The sequence below is a fragment of the Rhizoctonia solani genome, chromosome 1, assembly GCF_016906535.1.
Source record: "Rhizoctonia solani chromosome 1, complete sequence".
Lineage (NCBI taxonomy): Eukaryota > Fungi > Basidiomycota > Agaricomycetes > Cantharellales > Ceratobasidiaceae > Rhizoctonia > Rhizoctonia solani.
The window spans coordinates 349718-371952 of record NC_057370.1 but is presented as its reverse complement, the minus strand read 5'-3'; the positions used below and the strand labels follow the sequence as shown (position 1 = coordinate 371952).

Genomic DNA, 22235 nt, shown 5'->3' with positions numbered 1-22235 from the left:
ATACATGCAAGATTCAGCATCCGAAAGCAGTCAAACAGTGGGGGCCACTACGCAAAACAAATAAGAAAAGTGAAAGCAAGTTAAGAATCTGCTGAAAGAGACGAATCTGAGCTCTCTCCTTCCTGCCCTTTTGCCAATTCGGAATACCAGCAGGCGCCTAATTGGGTCGTAGACCGCCAGGCGTACATCATCATGGTTCGTAACTGAAGCACATCTTCCTTCCAGGTAAACGTGTCGTTTTCGTTACGGAATTCGGTCGTTAGCTTTTCGCAGCGATCGATATTCTCAATGCTGACGAAATCAATTGCGATCTTGATGCAGTCCGCCAAATTGCATACCTTTGCATGCGTATTAGCAGTAGTTCGATGGCACGGAAACATACACTCACCTGATGTGCGCATCCTGCGGGAATGAAAACAGCGTCCCCAGGACGTTGATAGATTCGCCAGCTGTAGACGTGTTCTTCCTCATACAACTTCTTCCGGTGATGACTATCCAAATAGAATAATTGGGAGTGAATTGGATCACGGAATTCACTGGCCCTATCTTTAAAGTGTCTTCGCAAATAGGACCGAATCTTCTCAGAATCGCATGCTCGGAAAATATCCCAAGCCGCAACTCCAGGAGACCCATCGGGGCAATCACTGGCATACATCATGATGTTGACCGCATCAGCCATATCCATATGAAGGCGTGTTGATCCTTGGCCGCCGGGACCTTCCGATGAAGTCTGACATAAGGGTTAGTATCAATTTTAACCACTCAGTCAGCGCACTCACAAATGCATTGTACATTTTTGGTCCTGAGCGTATGGGTAAGCTCAAGTCAAGGCGAATTGGGTTTTAAACCTACCAAGGTCGGGAGCGATGGCGTTTGTTGCAAAGTGGGCCGCGAGATTCAGAATACCGTCCCTCCGAGTGTAATTTGGAACTGGCAATGCTTTCATGAAATCATCGTATAGCTTGGGGAAATCATCTTTGAAGTCTGCTTGCGCCGGCCAATCCTACAGGCGAAAATCCATCAACTGAGTGCTAGAAGAAGTGATAATTTGGTTTACCTTCAGTTTGAGAACTCCTTCTCGATCGGTTTTCCCAAACATCTCGAAGAAATCTTTGACTATCATTTCCTGGTCTTTGTTATTCTCGCAGTTAACGACCATGCAGCGCTGTTCTCCATATTCGCTGATGAAATACTCGGGGGTCCAATCGAGTTCGAATCTATCGAGCAGGTCTTGAACAACAATCGCCTCTCCACGTGCCCAAAGCGGCTTGAATTCCTCCTCTGAAAGGTCTTTCACAAAGTGGTGAAGCGAACGACTGGGAACGGAAGCGGGATCTAGACGACCATGATGCGAGACTGTTGGCCGCTTGGTGAGTAGCGGAGCAGCTTCCGGTGAAAATTGATCTTCGTGAGTTGGAGACATGGTGGGAGAGGCGATTGTCGGCATCGTGGACAGGAGGGGGTCGGGGGTACCGCGCGGGCTGCTCACATCACGGGATGAGCCTGAACCGGCAGAAGAGAGTGCTGGAGGTTCGGTCGATGCATGAGGGGAAGTTGGGTTCCAGGGAGGAACACGAGAAGCCCAGTTAGCGATTTGCGCCTGGGAGGCACGCGACGCAGATCCATCTCCGGGCACAGGTGCATTTTTATGTGCCTGTTTTATCAGAGTTTCCATATCAGCGACCGTTTGCTCAAGCTCCTTCCTCGAAAATCGAGTGACGGGCTGGAAATCGGTAGGAAGATGGAAAATGCGTCCCCACGAGCATGAGCGATATTTATGCAACTGTCTATCCCTGGATGCCGGCCCGTTATACTCCAAAGGTGTACCGAGGGGGCACATTTCTTCGATCCGTTGGAAGCATGCCCCACAGAGCTCACGGCCACATCTTGTACACATATGACAGCTCGAAAACACGGAAGTTGCGCATACATCTAGCGTACGTGTTGGTAAAACAAATACTCGAAAATGCTTGCCCACTTACCACACGTAGCCCTCACTTCGATTTCAATGGCTCGCCGTATAACATTCGATTTACTGGCGTGGGCCAACTCTTCCTTCAGCACAGGGTAAAGCGCACGGGCGATTCCGAGCTAGAGCGCATTCAGTATAGGCGAACTATAGGTTTACGACGGATACGTACCCGCATGCGTTCTACCTGCTCAATCTCCGGGGTTATATTCCAAGTGTATGGCAGGTGATATGCAGGCTCTTCTTTCTCTTGATTATCCTCTTCGTGGGGCGACTGAAACTTGGCCCCAACCGGATCCGAAGTGGGAGCTTTAAATTGGAACCACCTCACGTTGATGAAACGGCATGTGTCCCCAAACTTCTTCTTTTTGCACGCGACGCAGCGAGGAATGATATCCTGGTCAAAGTTGTAATTCCAACAACGCCTGTTTTGTGGTCCTGCACAGATAATCAGCGCGATTTAAATAAAATGACAAACAATAGCATACGAAGAATGTAGTCGCCTCGGTGGAGTTCGACCAAGGCATGGCTTGAAGAAGCCCCGGCCTGAGATTTTCGGCTGCGTTTAGCAGGTCCTAGAACAACATGAGATGGCTACTGCAAGAGGTAAACACATTGCACTGACTCGGTTCCTCCGATGCTGCCACGGCACGCTTCCCAGTGCTTCTCGACTCCTTCGCACTCCATTCCTCGCTCGCTGGCCGAGTCTTTTCTACGTGCACGACAAGCTTCGAAGCCCGTGCTCCAGGGCTCCTCTTCATGGTCCCCATGATTCGCCCACCCTTGCCCCATTCGTCTTCTTCCTGTTGAGCCGATTCTAGTGCACGCGTAGTTGGTTTGGCTTGCCGCTTGGGTCTTATCCCCAAAGACGAATCTGCGTCAGCAGCTTAAGAGCGCTAGGGTTAGAAAGCTCGACATTGGGTCTAGGCAAAGACTTACATTTGGCCACTTTTCTTGACCTGCTACTACGGGTAGGTCGGCCCTCTTCAATAGTGGACAGCATATCCTCATTTTCATTGAGACTCTCTGCGCGGTCATGTTCCGTGGACTCTGATAGACGAGACTCCAACCTTGGTTGGCGCCCTCCACGTCCCCTGGGTAGACTCGAGCCACGACCAGCTTTGCAATTCAAACGAGTTCAGGTCAGCTTCACATCAAAACAAGGAATAACTAACGACCAACTCACAACCAGTGGCCCGGCCCTTTCCTTTTGCCTGTCGAACATCAGTGCTACCGCTCGTTGAACTCTTAGCCCGTTTCAGCGGGGGTTCCTCAGATTGTTCGGATCTAGACTCGGCGGTCACCCCGTTCGACAAAGCATCTTCCAGATTAGACCCTTCCATCGAGTAGTCCTCGCTCGGCGTTACACTGGATTCTTCGCTCGTATGTTGTGCCAGCGCCGATGTCCATACGTTGACAGGTTCTGGCAATAGGACGTAAACTTGCTGCGGTTTGGTCGACGAGCTTCCGGCTACTACGGCTTTCACGAGGCGTGCGCGACTGGGGGATGTATTTCGGTTTGGTTCGGGGAAACTCGACCTTCGACGTTTGGGTTTGGAGGGTATGACGACCTCGACCGACGTCCGCCTGCGCGAGGGTTTTATAGAGCTCGAGGGTTTGATGGGGGAAGAAGAGCGTCGCAAGGGACCACCCAATTGGCCACGTCCCCGACCAGGTTCGGACATTCTCCTTTTAGTTGGACCTTCGTAAACAAAGTCCCTAACTTGGACTTGGTCCAATTCACCCTGGTCCGAATCGGATCCCTGGTCCACATCCGCGCCTTGGAATTTCCGAACCCTCCTCAATCGTTCTTCTTCTCCCGAATCGTCGTTCTGCTCTCCAACTGAGCCACTGACATGAGTAACGCCACCGTCCGAACGCGCAGACAGATTTGCAGCGTCCGACATCATGAGGTCCTTCATTCTTCGGATCGGGGACGAACCCAATAGCGATTTCCCGCCACCCAACGACGGCGAACTTTCGGTCAGCTCAGTCAACGTCGACGTCCCGCTATCCTCCTTTGTTTTTCCCTTGCCCTTGAAAGTGCGCTTGAGAAGTGTTGTCCTCATCTCGACAGGTTTATCCTCGTGCCACTCGCCCAGGGAAACGCTGGATCCACTCGAGCTTGCTGGCTTAGACTTGGCCTTTCCACGAGCGCTAGGCTTGACTGAACGAGAACCCGAGGCAAAAGGTGAAACGGCGTCCTTGGGCGCGCGCCTATTGCGTTGAGACGCGCTCTCCTGATCCGCGGTTTTTGTCTTTTTAACTCTTCCGTCGCGTTTCTGGGTGCTGACTGTAGGCGTGCGAGTTGCAAGTCGGACGGAGGGGCGGGCAGAGGATTGGAACGCTGATGGTTTTTGAATGCCCGGAAAACGTGTCAGGTACAATATTTGAGGTAAAAGGGTAAATTGCGTTACGTAATGGTTCATTGGGCGCAAGATCGAAGTCGTCGAATAGGAAGTCGTCATATAATCGAAAAAGGATAAAGTGTTGTCGTATAAGATAGGATAGGGTGTTGCATCGAGATTCATTGATCCAAGATCGGCGTGGGGAACAAAGCAAAGCGCGGATCCAAAACAATTGGGGTCAAGCGGTGGTTTTGATGACAACACCGGTGAGCATGAAGTCATGTCGTGGTGAGATTTTCGTCCCACGTCAAAACGTAGCCATGTATTGGCAAGATGAAATCGTTGGTGAGGAGAATTGGGGCGTATAGTTTATTTCGAACCAAGCGGAGTGAGTGGTGTCGAGTTGGAAAGTGGGTTGAGAACGTGTGCAGCCATGAGGCGCAGAGATTGGCCGAGAGCGCAAAGGTAGTGCGGGAAGCGTGGTGCCATCAAGGGGGAAACACATGGTGCCGAATTGTGGTGCGAGGTTAATCGACAATATGGGTAGGCAAGCGTGAGGTATCAGGTTGGATGCCAACGATATGATAATGGTGTTTTCACGGCAAACCCATTCAACATTTCGAATATAGCAATGCAACGTACGGGGAGGAATAAATTTCCACGGGGCCAGGGGGAACCAATGACGCAAGTAATAAGGCAAAAGTGGACAAGGAATAGTCAGTTGAGCGAACGTCCGTGGCAAGTTTGAAAAGTTGAGTTTTGCGTCAGCAAAAGGAAATTGCGAGTTTGCACATCGAAATTGATTTTGATTGAGATGAAAATTCCAAGTTGAACGGTCGCATGGTAGACGAACGGAATAAAACAGACGATCAATAACTGCAGGATACACTCAACAAACAAACTCAACGTACCACCATAATCCAGACTAGCCCTGCTGGTTCTCCTAGCCCTCTTCGCTACGCCATCAGACCTAGACAGCAATTCATGCCGCGGCGCATATTCGGAGTCTGATGAAGCAGGGACAGGTGGTAATCCCGCCAAGCCTGGGTCATACTCCTGAGTCTCCTCTTCGCCAGAACTTGAGCTAGATGCGTCATCTAAATCATCAAGGTCCGTCAAGTCAGAATCCCCATCGAATATTTCGTGTAGCTGTTTGAGAATGATGGGCTTGCGACTGTCGTCTATTTGGGGGGTTTGGGTAGGCAGGTTTGAAGCAATTTGGTCGGAATCGGAACCAGGATCAGCTTCTGAAGGTGCACCTGAAGTTGTGCAAGATTCGATAATCCATCCCTTTCCTTGCCTTTTCTTGGGACCTTTGCTGACTCTCCCGCGACCCTTGCCAACTTTGGGAGGTTTGAAAGCGCTGTTAACCCGAGACCTTGATGTCGAAACAGGTATTGTCTGAGTCGGGGTGGGTGTGGATGTAGGTAGAGCTGCAGGAATGGGTGCAAGCGACGGGGACGGGAGTGCGGATTCGGGTTCGGCAGATATACTCATCGACTTGGTTTCCCTATCCAGGTTGCGCTCCAGGGTAAGCTGCGGTTTATGGGAAGATACAAGGACTGCCATGACGGATGACTTGGAGTCCGACCTTGAAGGGGTTCGTGGGAGGGGAGGGGGATGCGAGGGACTGACGAGTGAACCAGAAGCAGACAGATGTGGGGAAGCCGGGCCGCGAACAGTGACAGAACGGGGCGTAGTCGTGGGCATAGACGTGTCGTCCATTTCGGTGTTGAGAAGCGCCGAGATAGACACGCGTGATGCAGATGTGGGTGGCGTTGAGACCCGAGCTACTGGTGCGGCCACACATGCAAGCAGAGATGGCCGATAGAACACACACATTATTTCGGTAGTAATTATAGTTATTAACGATGCTGGTCAGCGAGGTTACCTCGGGGCCACCAATAGCCAGCACATACCTTGTGCACCATCCCTACGAAAGTTCAACAATAGCTCCACATCCGCCTCGCTAACGTCGTGTCCCAAGTGTAGAAGATTTTCGGCGTCGGTCGCACTTTCCTCTAGCTTCACCAGAGGCGGCGTTCTTGTCGGTCGGGCAATGCTCATCGAGGATCAGCTCAACTGTAAATCAGGTCACGTGCCACCTCGAGGTGATGGGCGCTGTATTAAGCGCCGGAAGCCGGCTCTCTAGCCAATTCGCATACATGTAATCCAAGTCTGCCCAGAGCTGCCGAAGTATGAGATAGCATCAGTCTGGAGAAATTTCTTCAAGAATACTCGCGCAGACCTGCAGGGGTAACGTACCCACATACAGCCTCCATCAAGCAACGTGGATAGTATCTAGTCCACGAGGCGTATTACGAGTGCTTCGGTCACGCCTTGTCAACCACCCCAATTTCGCATTTTACGTCTAGTGAGATCCCTCGGCGATCGAGGCGAAATTCTCAACAACGCGCGAATTCAATGCTTGGGTCTCGTAGTACAGCCCCCAGAATTAGATCTGTGCTCTTCCCCGCGCCTATACAGTATAGCCACTCCATGCATCAGCTGTACGGTACCATCTCTCCTATCCCCATCGATTAACAGTTTGACTATAGCTGTGCTGGCTTAAGTTGTTGGAGTAATACCCCTGATCCTGGAGTCCCAAGATGCATACAAACGAGGTACATACCCTCGAGCACTACCGGAGTTACTCCGATATTGTAAACCAGCTATCCGCTTTGCTTAAATCGAAAATTCGAGACTAACACAAGATAAATCTCACTTTGGTGCTATATGAAGGCACATGTGCGTATTGAAATGCCTGTGTGGTCCTGAGCTTCAACCGGGCTCCAATACTCTACCGGAACGTTGGGTGTGTGATACAAACATGACCATAGACGGAATACCCGATTGGTTGGGTAGTAGTCATACTAAAATCATCAGACTCACAGTCGTGTTACCGTGACACCTTTATGGTAAAACATGAGTACTAGTCTCAACACTTGTGTTTCTTGATCAGGGTGAGGGGATTTTTTCGTGCTCGATAGATCTAGGAAAATGTTTTTCTTGAAAAAATACCTCAAATTCAATCGGAAATTCAATCGTCATAAGACAAAAATTGTAAGAACTCTGCCAATCAGCTCTTTCCGCGCACGGTCATTGAGATGTCCACCCACTCGTATCTATCTTGGAGTTGCCAGGTTTAGAGGAACTTAATCTTTGAGTCAAAATATGAGTGATTCAATAACATGGGTCCCGTAAGTTCACCTTGAATAATAAATAGCGGATGCATCATTGTGCCGACGTTTGAATCTTAGAATGTCTGGCTGGAACAATGCGAAAGCACCTAGTATGACATCGGCCCACAAATAGACCTACGGTATGGACCGGTCTCGGATCCAGTTGGTTCGCTGGACTTCCGCAGTCTGCCAAGTAGAGACCTCGCTGTCTCTAAGCTGACATTACTAAGCACCGTGTCTTTGATTGTTCAACTTGACCACGACAAGCGCAGTGGCTACTATACGTAAAGGTCTTATCGGTGGCCTCCCTCATCTCTCCCTAATCTCGAATCGTGCAGTACACCAAGAGCTACAGTGCAAGAGCGAGTTTTAGCACCTTGAGAGCTGATCCTGTACCCTTGCGACTCATATTCGAGCAGATTCAGAGGTTTGGCTATATACAATAATGTCTGCATCGATCTATCCACCTCCCAACTGCCGGCCTTTCGTCACTTGTCCACAACTAGCCTCAGCTGACTGACGCCAAAATCTGGGAAACGTGGCCTTTGGGTGGTTTTCCTGTTCACTCACGTGTACTCACCACTTGACCGGAACATGCTTGCCCTTGCTCTGATTGGACGTCTATAACAATCAGCTCTTGACCTATGCTCCCTATGGGTCAGACTTTGGCTTTCCGGCATCATCTAGGGAGATTTTACAAAATAACCTGGGGCTCTGGAATTTAGGCTAGTTTCCGAGATTCATTACTCTTGTTTACATCGATCCCCAAGGTTGCACGAATTTACGATTCAGTGGCTCCAGGATATCAAATGACGAGATCACGAGATGATTTCTCGGGCTTGGACGTTCTTTGTGCATGGCCGAGGAGTGTTCGGCGTAGCTGGTTCTGTCAGCATTACACTACCAGGTACACCATCCGATTCTGTTCAATGCTCCCTGATCTGGACTATGAGGTCGACAACTTCCGCCTTGCAGAAGAAGCCTTTTTCTTGTTGAGCTGTGCAAAGTTATTCGCGTTCACTCGCCGCCTTGGCTGTCCTTGATGACGTGCTGTATACTTGGAGCTCACGGCGCTTGGGTCTGTACAAACGAACATGATGGGATTTAATTGTATATACACAGTATCCGATGCATCCTCACGGCCTCAATGCTCCGATCAGGGACTATCTCCACCGAGGCTTCTCCCCGAGGTTCCTCTTTTATAAGACTGGCTCCCCTCAAAATGGGCGCACCCCCTCCTTATTCCGTCTGTCCCTCATGTCTGACCCCGGCGCTGCCACTCCTACGCTGATGGTGGGGTCGTCACGACAAAGTGCCGCTATGTCTACCCAGAAAATGTCTCGGTCGCGTGACACTTTGATGGAGGAAGAAGAAGAAGAAAGACAAGCTACGAATACCGATGAACTAAGGCCTGCCGAGGGACCTGGATCCAGAGCCCCTGTTCCGGACAAATTTGCGCACACTGGTATTTTAACTTTCAAATTCTCACACTGGGGTCGATGACTGAGTGTTCAATAGTATTTGATCCAAGAGTAGCCCCTTTGCGAAAGATTTATACCAAGATCATGGTCATGACTTTAGTGCTCACGATTGTTATGATGTGGATATGCCTTCCGGTTTATTGGTAAATTATATTCATAACTATTCATAGGCACACATGAACAGCTAAAATCTACTAGGGGCTCATTAGCTCGAAGTGCCACCCATGCGCCATCCCTAACGACCTGGGTCATTGACAGAGATGGGGGAGAAATCGGACAGTCAGTAGTTCAAGGGTTACTTGAAACAACTCGGGTGAGATACACGCTACTACGATACCATATCACAAGAATCCTCATCCCTGTCTCTTTTCAATAGTCAGGGTCGAAGAGCCACCTTGGATGGCGTCAACTCGATCCCAATGAAGTATCAGATGTTGCGGAGGCTGTGATAGACGAGAAGGCTTGGGGCGCGGTTGTCAGTATGTCACCTCTCTCAATCACTGGAATAACTCTAACTCAAGTATGAAGTTAATGCCGGTGCTTCTTCTCGACTTAATGCTGCACGGATAGTGGGAAATTCATCGTACAATCCAACAACGTCCATCACATTTTATTATGCACAAGCTCGAAACGAGTTGGCCACTGGAAACTATGTTGTTCCTTTGACTACCGCGGCCCTCACCCAGGCAAGTGAGAGGCGGATGAAAGGGACAACGTAAGCATATAACTGACAAGATCGCACCTTTTAGATTTTGCAACGTTTCAACACCAACTCCGCGGCCTCGTACCTGACGTCCATCTCCGGGAATTCGACTGCACTCCAGGCATTGACATCCGCCCCTCAAACATTAACAACGGGTGCTTGGTGGACAGCCGAAAACCTGAGGCCATACAAGTGAATCTGCAGTCTATCTGTCTCAAAGACGTGATCTTGACAGAGATTTATAGTGCCCCGGTTGCGACCGCGCTGACCCTTGTGGGTCAAATATACTTGTGCATTTTCGCATTTATCATGGTATGCATTGGTTACACGTCTTGGACAGAATTGCTTATCTCCAAGGTACAGACAATGACAAATGATGCCGCGCGGGGCATTTTTGGCCCATTTCTTCGCCTCCGCTCCTACCTTTACCTACGTATACTGGTTCCACTCGGGCTTTACTTTCCTCTTTCTTTAGCATTTGCTATGGTATCTCTACCCTTCCATGCACCTTTCGGAACCAAGTACACCTATGCAGGTGGATTCTTTCTTTATTTTGTCTACACCTATATGGGGATGTGTGCTCTTGGTCTCGCCACCGAAGCCATGGTCACCATACTCACCCCTAGGTTTATGGCATTCTTCCTCATCCCCCTAATTATTTCAAACGTGTCTGTCGCTGTGCTTCCCTTCGACCTACAACCATGGTTCTACAAGTACGGATATGGGTTTCCTATATTGTGAGTATTCGATTTCTAGGGCTCATCTTACTCATAAACTAATCAATCTACAGCAACAATACGCAATCTGTCCGAACGATTCTTTTCAATACGAAGAATCATTTGGGGCTCAACGCCGGCGTCATACTGGCATGGATAGTCCTGAGCTTAACCACTATCCCGCTATTCACCGTCATTATGCGGCGAAGAGATGAAAGAGCTCACGAACGAGAGTTGGCGAAACAGCAAGGAACAGAAAAGCTTGCACCTTAATTGTATGCGTCTCAAAGGGGCTTTATATCTTATTCTTCAATTCTCATCCTCACGTATTATTTGTACGAATGTAAGTATATCGATTATTTCGTGGATGTGTCACTGGATTAGTAGAATAAATAAACTAACCAATGCCGTTTTCGTAACCGTTCCTAAGTACTGCTCTGAGCAAGAGTTCCACACCACTTCATGATAAGCTCAAGTGTTGAATAATTAGTAATATAACGAGCACGATTACTAAAGAACAATAAGATGGAACGACTGATAAATGAATGACTCATGTGACTCGAATTAATGACTTTGTTAGTGACTCGCATATAGTGACTCTAGTAGCATATATAAAAGACTCTATGTAGATACATGTTCCATAGCCAACAAGTTACCTTATTATCGATACTACCGTGTGTTGGACACGGTCTTCACTGCACACGCTGAGAAGCGACATAGTAGGTATATTATACGATATATCTATTTTACATTCCAACAGGTTATGAGCCCCGGTGGTTTGTAACTCCTTGGAACCGTACCTAGTGCATGTCAAATTCGTCGGAGGAAACTGTACACCCCCCGACCGAACGAGAAGAAGAAGATTTAGTTTCTACATTCGAAGACCCGGAACCTACCGCGCATATAGCCGACTTAGTTCAAGGATCGTACGACGAATCCTTCGATTCAACAGCTTCAGACGATCTATCACCCCCGTCAAGTCGTTTTAGATTTCCTTTTAGAGGACTTTCGAGCGCTAGTTTACCTAGCTTTGCACAACCGCAAACTGCAAGCTCAAGTACATTACCTACACCCCCTGTATCGCGAGTAGGACAGCAAGTTCCACCGTTTATTTTTAATCAACCACCGGTACCACTACCTCCTATTCCACAAGCATCGCGAACCCCGACACCTCCTCCAATGAGTTCGTCAGGACCCTCGGGTAGTACCTCGGCTTCTACTGCCGCGACGCCATCGTCATTAAGCGAAAAAGTTATTGTACAAAAGATATCCCCACTTAAAGGATCAGACGATTATGCCGTATGGGCTTCTAAAATAGAAGACTTATTGTTCCAATTAAAGTTAGCCGGACATATAGACGACGACCATATTAATGCTCATAAAGGGGACTCCACATGGGCCGATGAAGATCGCAACGCGCTTATAACAATACGAAGTCGAGTAGATCAAGGCGCATATATTCACGTTATGTCGTGTACAACAGCGAAAGAAGCATGGGACAAATTAAAGGACATGTTTGAAGTGCACGGTATGTTAGCCAAATTATTCCAAAGACAGAAACTCGATAATATTCGCATGGCCGAAGGAGACAATCTAGAACACCATATAAGGAAACTACGCACCGAATTTGAGTCAATGCAACGCATATCCGGCGACGCATCCAGATGGAACGATGAAGAGTGGATAACACTCCTAATTGGGTCATTACCGGCCTCATGGAAGCCTGTAATACAGACGCTTCCCGTAGAATATGAACAAGGAGCGACAGCTACTGCAACTGCCGAAAATAGAAAGAAGATGGTTTGGACCGTAACCAAACGGCTTCTTGCCGAAGAAGCACGTCTAAAGGGCAAGACCGCTCCAAAAGGGGAGACCGGCATGTTTAATCGCAATCAATCAATGAAATTCCCTAAAACGAATGGTAATTCCAATACAGGAAAGAAACCCGGACAATGCCATAACTGCGGTAAATGGGGCCATTGGGCCTCAGAATGTTGATCCTCAGGGGGAGAAAACAGAAATGGAAACAATAGAGGATCGAATTCTTACAATCGCGGCAACTCTAACTACCGCGGTAGATACAGAGGTTGAGGCCGATACAATAACAATCGCGGCCAAGGACAACATACAAATACAGCTATAAACGATACAAAAGACGAATACGGAATGATGGCTATACGTACACAATCCCAAACAACGCCAATTAAGCAACTGTGGGTAGCCGATTCAGGGGCTACTACGCATGTATGCAACGATAAGTCGATTATGTACAACTTACAGAAGGTCAACGGTACAGTCGACGGCGTGAATTCAGCCGGCACATATGAATATATTGGGAAAGTCGATCTAGTAGTACAACCAACGTATCATAAAGGGAAAAGAACAAACGAGAAGACATTAAAATTATCGAACGTAACGTACATCCCTGAAGCACCAACAAACCTATTGTCCGTCCCCCTAGTCACGAAAAATAATCCTAAAATAGAAATATCAATGAACAAACTGGGAGTTAAGGCGATGCTTAATGAAGAGCTTGTCTTTCATGGCCGGAAAATCTCCGACATAGGTTCGGGCGGCCTTTACAAGATTGCGTGCACACCCACAAAACGAGAAAGGGTATTTACCCTACATACAATACAAGAATGGCATAATATTCTTGGCCATATAAATACAGATATGATAAAGAAAATGGCAAAGGAGAAATTAGTCGAAGGGATGGAAATTTCAGACGATAACGACAGGTTCAATTGCCAGTCATGCATAAAAGGCAAATTGGGACAAAAGCCGGTTATTAAGCAATTGCTTACCCAATATACCAAAATAGGCGATTTAGTCGTTTTGGACGTTGCAGGACCGGTTCGAACGCAATCGCTTCAAGGCAATTATTATTACGTCTCATTTACAGACGTATCGACGCGTTACACGAAGATATATTTTATGCAACAGAAGAATGAGGCTTTTGCGTACTACAAATTATTCAAGAAGTTTTTAGAAACTCAACATAACGCTGCAATCAAGATGCTACAAGTCGATAATGGAAAAGAGTTCGTACATAAGGACTTTCAAGAATATCTTGAGAGTAAGGGCACAATCTTGCGGACAACCGCGCCCTATTCACCGGCACAAAATGGTATAGCCAAAAGGCTTAATCGCACTTTATTTGACCACAAACGATGTATGATGTTTGAGGCGGAAGCTCCGCCTTCCTGGTGGCAAGAAAGCACCGCATATGCGTGTTTTCTGAAGAATCGCACGCCAACATATATTAACGGAAAATTAATTACACCGTATGAAGCCTTTTATGGAAAGAAACCAAATATCGTTACGTTATACAAGTTCGGCGCACTGGTCCAAATCCTAGATCAATCTGGATCGCGTGGAAAATTAGACCCAAAGACAAAACCGGCCCGGTTTGTAGGCATTGCGGAGAATCAAGGGAACAGTTACCGATACATTTTAGACGGAGGAAGACAAGTACTACATTTGCGTAATGTGTACTTCCCGAAAAATGCCGAAACAATGCTTAAGCCGCAAGAATCGAGTGAAGAAGATTGGGTATCAACAAGAGATATCGAACATTGGGGAGACTTAAACAATCCAGAAGAGGATTTAACCCCAAATCCATATGAGGAAACAAAAAAGAGCGTGCATATACCCACCAATCCTATTGTTCAACCTTTGAAGCCCGTGTCGCCAAAGAAATTACGACGCATACAACCTCGCATTTTGAGGTACCGCATATAGAGACCAAAGACAAACCAGAAGTCGATATAAAATCATTAAAAATTGAAGAGACCAAACCCATAACTCAAGGTCTCTCTACTTTGAGTCTCAGTACTACCTTATCTTATCCACCAATGTCTTCAGCTCAGGCTACGCGTCTCAATCCAGTTTGCGTCGGGTCCAACAATATAGTGAGCCAAAAACAATCTACTCAATCGACCGGCTCTAAAATTCCATTTTTTCAGCTTAATACAGACTCCGGAAAATTCCCCAAACAGATTGGCTGTCTCATTGCCAAGCTGCAGGGAATGGACCTTGAAGGCAAGCGGCAATACCGCGAGATGTCCGTTGAGTCAGATGACGACCTGGCCAACACCAAGAGTAGCGACTCGGGCGACAAAACAATTTTATACCCAAAGAAGGAATTATCTCCCAAGCTTAAGGAAGAGGCATTCAATATAAGAAATTGGCAAAAATCAACTGGCGAGCTAGTTACATTGATGCAAAAGGTAACTAATTATAATACTTTGCAAAATCGAGTAACTAATAACTTTGGATGGCCGTACCCGAAACATCAGACACACAAATTCGTCCCTATCTTTGATAAGGGGAATGATAAACCAACTTTTGTAGGACGCATTGTCCCCGCCCGCTCTCGCGGCGCTATTCCCAGTTTCCCATCTAGCCACGCTTGTCGCGCGTCACCTTATGACCGCATATATGCACCCAAAATCGATATAAACTCCCTCTTTGATGACTTACGTCCCTTTGTTAACCCTGTGCAACCCGAGTTTGGCAATGAAGTATTTAATTATGCTTCTAATCTTAAGATGCTGCTATCTACAATCACGCATGAAACCTTTTTACTCGGTCCCAAAGGACAAAGTGCAATCCCCACGACGTTTGAAGAGGCTCGCGCCAGCCCTGATTGGCTGCTCTGGATGCCCGCATTTAATAAGGAAATCAATACCTTTTGGGACAAAGGCGTCTGGAGCTTCGCGCAACGCCCAGGAGACAACTCTTTAGTCGTTGACTTGCGTCTCGTATTCACAATTAAGCATGACAAGCAAGGGAAGCCGCATACATACAAGGTTCGAATCGTCGCAAAAGGTTTTACGCAGCAGCCGGGTAAAAATTACAATTTTACCAACTCACCCACTCCGTCACTCGATATTATTTGCACTACAATGGCTGCCGCTGTAAAACAAAACCTCAAAATTCATCAAATCGACGTTCAATCGGCTTTTCTTAATGCCCCGCTCGATGAAGAAATTTACATGGAAATGCCCCCCGGATACGAACATCCCAATTACCCGCGTGATAAGTTTGTAATGCGCCTTCATAAGGCTGTTTATGGGCTTAAACAATTGCCAAGAATGTTCAATATAGCGTACTCAGAGCAACTTTGCTTGATTGGCTATGTCCCACACCCTACTGAACCTTGCGTTTTTTGTTGCGAAGAGTACTCCAACGATCGCGAGGGGGAGTATAACCCACAAATCAAATCTTACACGTATCTTGGCATTTACGTCGATGATCTTATGGTGTGCGCGACCGCCAAAGTACTTGAAACCGTTAAATCAGAAATTATGGCGATATTTCCATCTCAAGACTTAGGTCAAATACAACATTTCATGGGCATGAAGGTAGATTATAACCAAAGCAAGCAAACTCTTAAGATATTGATGCCAGACTACATCAGACAACTGGCCATACGATTCGGACTTGAGAAAGCAGCCCCAAAACGCGACCCGATATCAGCCACGCATGGTCTGAAACGCGGTCCCAGAGTCACCGACCCAGCCGCTCTTAGCTTCTATGCTACGGCTATGGGTGCCTTGCTATGGCCCGCACTTACTGTCCGTCCCGAAATTGCGTTTACTGTATCGCTCTTATCCTCTGCCAACCATTTCTTCACCAAACCTCACTTGAACGCGATCAAACATCTTATCGTATATCTAGCAAACTCGGCCAACAACGGCATTACTTACAATGGACGTCAAAAATTTATTGAATATACTTTTGCCGACGCTAACTGGGGTTCTGACTACGACGGCGAACAAAAATCCCAATCTGGATATGTTGTTATGCTTGCAGGGGGAGCGATCGCTTGGGCTTCAAAGCGCCAACACTCGGTTGCGCTCTCAACTAAAGAAGCCAAATTTTATGCAGTATCTGAAGCTATCGTCGCAACTCTTACGACACAACAAAACTTGCGAGGACTGGGCTACGAGCTTGATACACCGACAATCGTCTTTAACGACAACCAAGGTCTCATTGCGACCTTCTCTGACCCGCTTGCTGATCCACGTCCCAAACATATTGATATTAAATTCAATTTTGCTTGCAACGTTGCCAACAATGGTAATGTCATTATTAATTACATCAGATCAAACGATAATTGGGCCAATATATTCACAAAAGCACTGCCGTACCCATTATTCTCAACTCTCCAATCGCAGATTTTGAATAATCATTCAGAATCTGATTTCAACTCCAATAACTCCAAATCCGGCTACGCTATTCAAATGCCATCAGCAAAGATGATGATCGAAGATCACTGTTCAAAGTCCGATCGCCGCCAAGATTTCCAAATCTGGCAAGAACGCGAATACATCGCCTACGCAAACCAATGGATTAATTAGTAACTCGCGCTCAAGGGGGAGTGTTGAATAATTAGTAATATAACGAGCACAATTACTAAAGAACAATAAGATGGAACGACTGATAAATGAATGACTCATGTGACTCGAATTAATGACTTTGTTAGTGACTCGCATATAGTGACTCTAGTAGCATATATAAAAGACTCTATGTAGATACATGTTCCATAGCCAACAAGTTACCTTATTATCGATACTACCGTGTGTTGGACACGGTCTTCACTGCACACGCTGAGAAGCGACATAGTAGGTATATTATACGATATATCTATTTTACATTCCAACATCAAGAAAACACAAAAATTCCATATCACTTCTGGATTTTGTCAATCCTACAATGTGAACCCGGAAGACACACAGAGATAAAACTAGAAATGAAGATCCATAAAATCATTAGTCGAGTTTTCTGTACTTAAGGTTCTTTGACACTAAAGCCTTTAAACTTTGTCCTCACTACACTTGTTTTCTTCTATTGACATTACAGTCCTTTCGAAAATGTTGTGGGATTCTATCTTTTACTCAACCGGTTATTTGGTGACTTTGTCCGCGGAACGTACCGCACGTGAGTTGCCACCCATATGAGTACCTGCTCCACTCGAGTACTTACTCCACTCGAGTGTCGAGTCTTGTGGTCACTCCAGACGCTTCACAATGCCATCAACGCGTAACAGAATACCTGAGATACGTGCGCGCATCGCTCACCGGCGCTTGAAGGAGAGGCGGCGCGTTGCTGAATGCGCTGGGCTTCCCGGGCGATCCCAACAGAGGTTGATGTTCGATATATGCATTTGTTCGGTCTAGTGTGCCATCGAAGAGCACATCTGTCTGGTACCGATATCAGGGTGGCGACTCACGTGCGGTGGGTTCCGCGGACAAAGTCACCAAACAACCAGTGGAGTAAAAAATCTAACCCCACAACATTTCCGAAAGGGATGTGATACTTTTATTAAATGACTTGGATCAGATTTAAGGTTTGGTTAGAAACTCATCGAGAGTTATAAACTAGTTCATAAATGGGTTTTAAGATTGAGCCTATTTTAAACGTCATTAGAGATTGAGAATCGCGATATTATGCAATACATTTGACATAACTAATAAGTTCCAATCAGTTCGACCTCATCCTGATTCGGTCTCATTCCTTACTATCAATAAGCGCGGTCATGTGACTACGTCTAGTGTTTTGGATGATCATTACCACTTTCCATTAAGTACTTGTGGCCACCACTCGGGCGATATGCACTTGTTATTGTGAGCTGAAGTGATACAAGAAATAATGCGCCAGATATTGTAGGCACCTAGGTAAATAGATCATTTTTATACTTCAACCCTTTAGTGCTCTCGCTCCCCGGCTTCACGTGCAGTAAGGATGATCGACGAGTCGAAAGGGCAAGACATGCTGGGATAGGGATGTACATGAAAAGGGGGGTCAGGTCTCAACTCCTTTGTACCTCTACATCCATACACTCGTACACCCATGCATTCACACACTCACACACATTCATACATTTACACAGATATATCTAGCGAACTCTTTGACTACATAGAGGCTTTCAAGCCCTCGCTCGGTGACGCCAAGCGGACAAGGGTCGGACTCATACTCGTACACTATATCATACTTGCGGTTAGTCCCATTCGTAGCCTCGTTTGACCTATGGTAAAGGGGTGAAAATGCTTATTCGCTACTGGCTATCTACCGGGTCTCGCATGGTCGGGTGAGGATTGACACTGCCCTCACAACCTCGGGTGAGTCGTTCGTACAAAGGGCCCTACGCAATATACCGCCCATGGGTGGACTTGGGTTCGCGGGGAAGGTCGACACGACGGCCCCGTACGACGACAATCTAGTACCCGAGGAGCTGCGGCGCCTATGCGTCAAGTATGGCATCGACAGTGATACATGCGTATGGCGAAAGAAGGTGAGTCCAGTTTCGACGATTGATTTTATTTGTTTTTTTTTAAAAAAAAAACTTTGATTCGGGTTCTGTATGTGTGTAGCTAACAGGTTGTCGAGCAGAAGGCGGAGAGTGCTCGGAACGAGATGTGGGACCCAACTGTCTTCGTCCCGGTCGCTCAGGCTGTCATAGGGGCACTCCACGAGGACATACTTCGTGGGCTGAACGAGTTCTACTTAGGACACCGTACAGCAGGATACGGGCTACGTACGAGGTGGCTGGAACTCGCCACGGGGCCAAGATGCGCGCGTCGCCGGCTCCCAGCGCTCTGATGACGCCTATTGGCTGGCGCTGATTGTCTGTATTTGTCAACGCGGCTCGCGTAACGGGTCTCCTGTTTGGTTGTTTCGCTGTTAAACCAACAAGAGTGGCAGTGTACAGGTTCTGTATCATATACTCCCAAAAAGATACTAAGAATAATTCTCTCGGCATCCATGAGACGAGACCCTGAAGAGGGGAAGACGGTTGCGTCAGGAATCTGTATAGGCACTTAACCTTCCAATTATGCAGTAATTTTGCCCCACGAAATATCCCTAGTCAGATATTGGGAGAAATCAATATTCATTTAGGTTCAATGACTATGGGGCGGCGAAGAGCCCAATTGTCTTTGCTGTCATGTGGCATGGTGTAATGGTGTAGCGATATTTCAGGTCACCATTCGAACTGGACGTTGATGTATCCTAGGGTTACAAAAGTTGACTACAACTCGTGCTGAACAATAAGGGTTTGCTTTTTAAATTTTCGTGGTAACAGCTACACATAATGAATGGTGACACTCTTATATGCGTATTATGAATAGCTTTATGGTTTGTACGGTGTTCATCCAACCCTACTATACATGTCAATTTCGACCAGCGGGAGAACTCTAATTCATAGGTGCGAGGACAAAAACATTGTTAACGAAGGTGCTGCCTTTGTTTTTTTTTGGGGGGGGAGGGGAGGCTTATACAGATCTTATCATCACGTAATGAGTCGGTTGCAACCACAGAGATCTGGTCGCGAGGAGTTTCTCGACAACGATTATTTTTGCAGAACCAGCTTGAAGGTATCTTATTCGTATGGGCCAGGGCAGCCAAAGTTGAGATACTTTGCAATAATAGGCTATCACCAGATTTAGGTCTACCCGGCTCCGGTCTCATTCAATAATTATGTATTCCCGCCCTCTGGTAAGCTTGAGGCTGGAGAGTCTAGTTCTAGACTGGTTAGAGTTAGGCCGCGCCGTCACCGACTGATTCTACGGTACGATCTAATTAGAGCTAACTCCCGAGCGGCAAAATCCATATTCTATCAACGCCCAGAATAACAAATTTTCCAAACCAACATTCACATCCCTGGCGTGGCATCATAAGTACAAAGCTGCGTTTTCGTATGTCAGTTCCTGGTTGACTGACGCACTACTGATACTCCCAATGCTTCATTTCGATAATTTCGAATTGTGGCCTTCAAGCGAGACCTTATATTTGCCTTCACATCAGTTCCAGATCAACGATACGTGTGGACGACTAGTGATAATGTCATTTTGTTGCAGGAGACAGTGATTGTCAAATAGTCTCAATGATCACCCCACGTTTCATACACTTGGTTTTGGTTCTCCCGTCTTTTCCGCCATAACCTTATGTTTGAGAAGCGCCGGGGCCATGCCAAACCCTTATTTGCTGAACCTCGGTCAGCCGTTTTGTGGGGAACAGAGGCGTCGCACAGGGGTAAAGGTTGTGGGTTTGAATCAAGTCTGCCGTCTGAGAGTATATAAAAGGCACGTCTCAATCTCGAAGCCAGTATCACCTCTCAAAACCCTCTTACCTTCAGTGCTCCAACCACTCTCCACTTTCTTTACTACCACTACTCTCTTTAAAATGCCTTCCTTCACCCAGCTCACCGGACTCGCCGTTGTCGTTCTCTCGCTCGGCTATTTTGCAAATGCACTCCCAATGACTGGATTCCTCGGTAGTGCACCCTTATCCTGCAATGGCAGCGATGCCTACTCTCTGGCCATTAGCAAGATTCTGATAGACTTTGAAGCTTGTATTAGAGCTATAAGTGAGTACCTACATTTTTACCAATCGCTGTAACTCAGAACTTAACGTTTGTTCTGCCTGACAGTTGCATGCGGCACTTTGGTCGACCTCAAAGCACAGGTCGCCCTCCTAATCAATATTTTGACAGGGTGCTCAGACGACCTGCTCAAGATTGGAGCCGGCGTTGTGGTTGCGGCCGAGGCTAAAGCTCAAATTGTTGCATGCATTGCTGGTCTCATTACCGTGAGTTCATGCGCATAGTCTTCATTCTTTCAACCACATTCAACTACCTTATTTTAGCTCATTGTCCGCGCTTGTCTTGCTGTTTCCCTCAAGTTTGGGTTGAATGTCTGCATTGAGATCTTTGCCGGTGTTGACGTTGTCATCAAAACTCTCCTTGTTAACCTTGATATCTGCATTGCTGGTATTGTTGGTCTCATTGCAAAGAGGTGGGTTTTGATCTGCGTTGTTTATATTCATCTAATTTGTTTTCAGCATTCTTTCTGTTACTGTTGGACTTTTAGCTCAAGTTCAGCTCAAGCTCTGCCTTGGTGTTCTTGGACTTGGACTCTAAGTGTTCCCATATATGACCACGGGCCATTTTGTCTATTTGGTATCCTTAGCTGTTGTAACCATTGAGTAGAAACATATGTTTTTGGATCGGGGCTCGACGATTTGTGACATAGGCTATATAATTTTATCATCTTGAGTGGCTTTCTTATTGGATATTAGTGGTCTCACATCCTGTGCTAGATACCGCGAAGGGGATAGTTGAAACCTATTTCCAGCATATCTAAAGACCATTTCCCCATGAAGTCGTGCATTAACTTCGACAGTGAACGATGACGTTGGGTGGGGTTACCCGATTAGGGATAAATAAGTGGACGAGTACCTTACTTGTGGTATAACCCGGTTGGGGGATATACGAATATTAGGCTGCCAGTGGAGATCTAAATTCAACGTTATCGAGACGCTAAGTTTACACCTATATATGATAATATGATAAACGCAGATGTAGCAAAGCTAAATGTAAAATATCCATCGGGTACTGTGAGACGATATGAAGAAACAGACAGAAAGCATGTACTATATACCTCAGCTTCGTCTCCGTTGTAGCGGACTGAGGTCTAAGGGAAAAATTTCGGTTAGCTCATATGCGGAAAGCACAGACGGGTGCAAGCGCGTTATATGACGCTTGTGGCTCAATGATTATTTGTGAGCGGTTGGCCCAGTTCGCATATAGCCCTCGCTATTGTTTTAGTAGATCTATATATAAAACCGTCACATGAACAGGCATACAGGTATTCGAGTTATTATAATGGTCTTTGACAAAATATAAACATAGAAATGTCAATGGTTTCAACAAAGGTGAAAAGATCAACGAATGGCCACGGTCCATTTTAGTTTCATACTCCTTCATCAGCGCCAATCTGAGTGGCTGGAACCGAGAATCCAGCCCATCATATTAACCAAATGTTAATGA

General features: G+C 46.7%; 7 protein-coding genes across 7 annotated transcripts; 6 read left to right on the top strand and 1 right to left on the bottom strand.

Annotated features, from left to right (window-relative positions):
• Positions 1-80: 80 nt before the first annotated feature.
• Positions 81-6384, bottom strand: RhiXN_03611 (JmjC domain, hydroxylase; the record flags this gene model as incomplete). The annotated part of the gene is made up of 13 exons (XM_043323428.1): positions 81-338; positions 389-730; positions 780-802; positions 853-1003; positions 1058-1932; positions 1983-2091; positions 2142-2407; positions 2458-2544; positions 2595-2855; positions 2909-3088; positions 3156-4316; positions 5229-6191; positions 6237-6384. The coding sequence occupies 13 exons, from the start codon at positions 6382-6384 to the stop codon at positions 81-83; spliced, it is 4824 nt and encodes a 1607-aa protein (XP_043175847.1).
• A 2243-nt stretch (positions 6385-8627) lies between these two features.
• Positions 8628-10672, top strand: RhiXN_03610 (nitrosoguanidine resistance protein SNG1; the record flags this gene model as incomplete). Its single annotated transcript, XM_043323427.1, has 8 exons — positions 8628-8964; positions 9018-9123; positions 9179-9293; positions 9357-9459; positions 9509-9670; positions 9730-9995; positions 10047-10420; positions 10474-10672. The coding sequence occupies 8 exons, from the start codon at positions 8628-8630 to the stop codon at positions 10670-10672; spliced, it is 1662 nt and encodes a 553-aa protein (XP_043175846.1).
• Positions 10673-11206: 534 nt separating this feature from the next.
• RhiXN_03609 (Copia-like polyprotein/retrotransposon) lies at positions 11207-12397 on the top strand (the record flags this gene model as incomplete). The annotated part of the gene is made up of 1 exon (XM_043323426.1): positions 11207-12397. One exon carries the CDS (start codon positions 11207-11209, stop codon positions 12395-12397), a length of 1191 nt encoding a protein of 396 aa, XP_043175845.1.
• Positions 12398-13087: 690 nt separating this feature from the next.
• Positions 13088-14143, top strand: RhiXN_03608 (integrase core domain protein; the record flags this gene model as incomplete). Its single annotated transcript, XM_043323425.1, has 1 exon — positions 13088-14143. One exon carries the CDS (start codon positions 13088-13090, stop codon positions 14141-14143), a length of 1056 nt encoding a protein of 351 aa, XP_043175844.1.
• Positions 14144-14256: 113 nt separating this feature from the next.
• On the top strand, positions 14257-16767 carry RhiXN_03607 (Reverse transcriptase; the record flags this gene model as incomplete). The annotated part of the gene is made up of 3 exons (XM_043323424.1): positions 14257-14313; positions 14368-14631; positions 14701-16767. The coding sequence occupies 3 exons, from the start codon at positions 14257-14259 to the stop codon at positions 16765-16767; spliced, it is 2388 nt and encodes a 795-aa protein (XP_043175843.1).
• A 1802-nt stretch (positions 16768-18569) lies between these two features.
• RhiXN_03606 (aconitate hydratase) lies at positions 18570-19009 on the top strand (the record flags this gene model as incomplete). The annotated part of the gene is made up of 2 exons (XM_043323423.1): positions 18570-18701; positions 18800-19009. The coding sequence occupies 2 exons, from the start codon at positions 18570-18572 to the stop codon at positions 19007-19009; spliced, it is 342 nt and encodes a 113-aa protein (XP_043175842.1).
• A 1581-nt stretch (positions 19010-20590) lies between these two features.
• RhiXN_03605 (uncharacterized protein) lies at positions 20591-21326 on the top strand (the record flags this gene model as incomplete). Its single annotated transcript, XM_043323422.1, has 4 exons — positions 20591-20774; positions 20838-20995; positions 21053-21201; positions 21248-21326. 4 exons carry the CDS (start codon positions 20591-20593, stop codon positions 21324-21326), a joined length of 570 nt encoding a protein of 189 aa, XP_043175841.1.
• Positions 21327-22235: the final 909 nt, after the last annotated feature.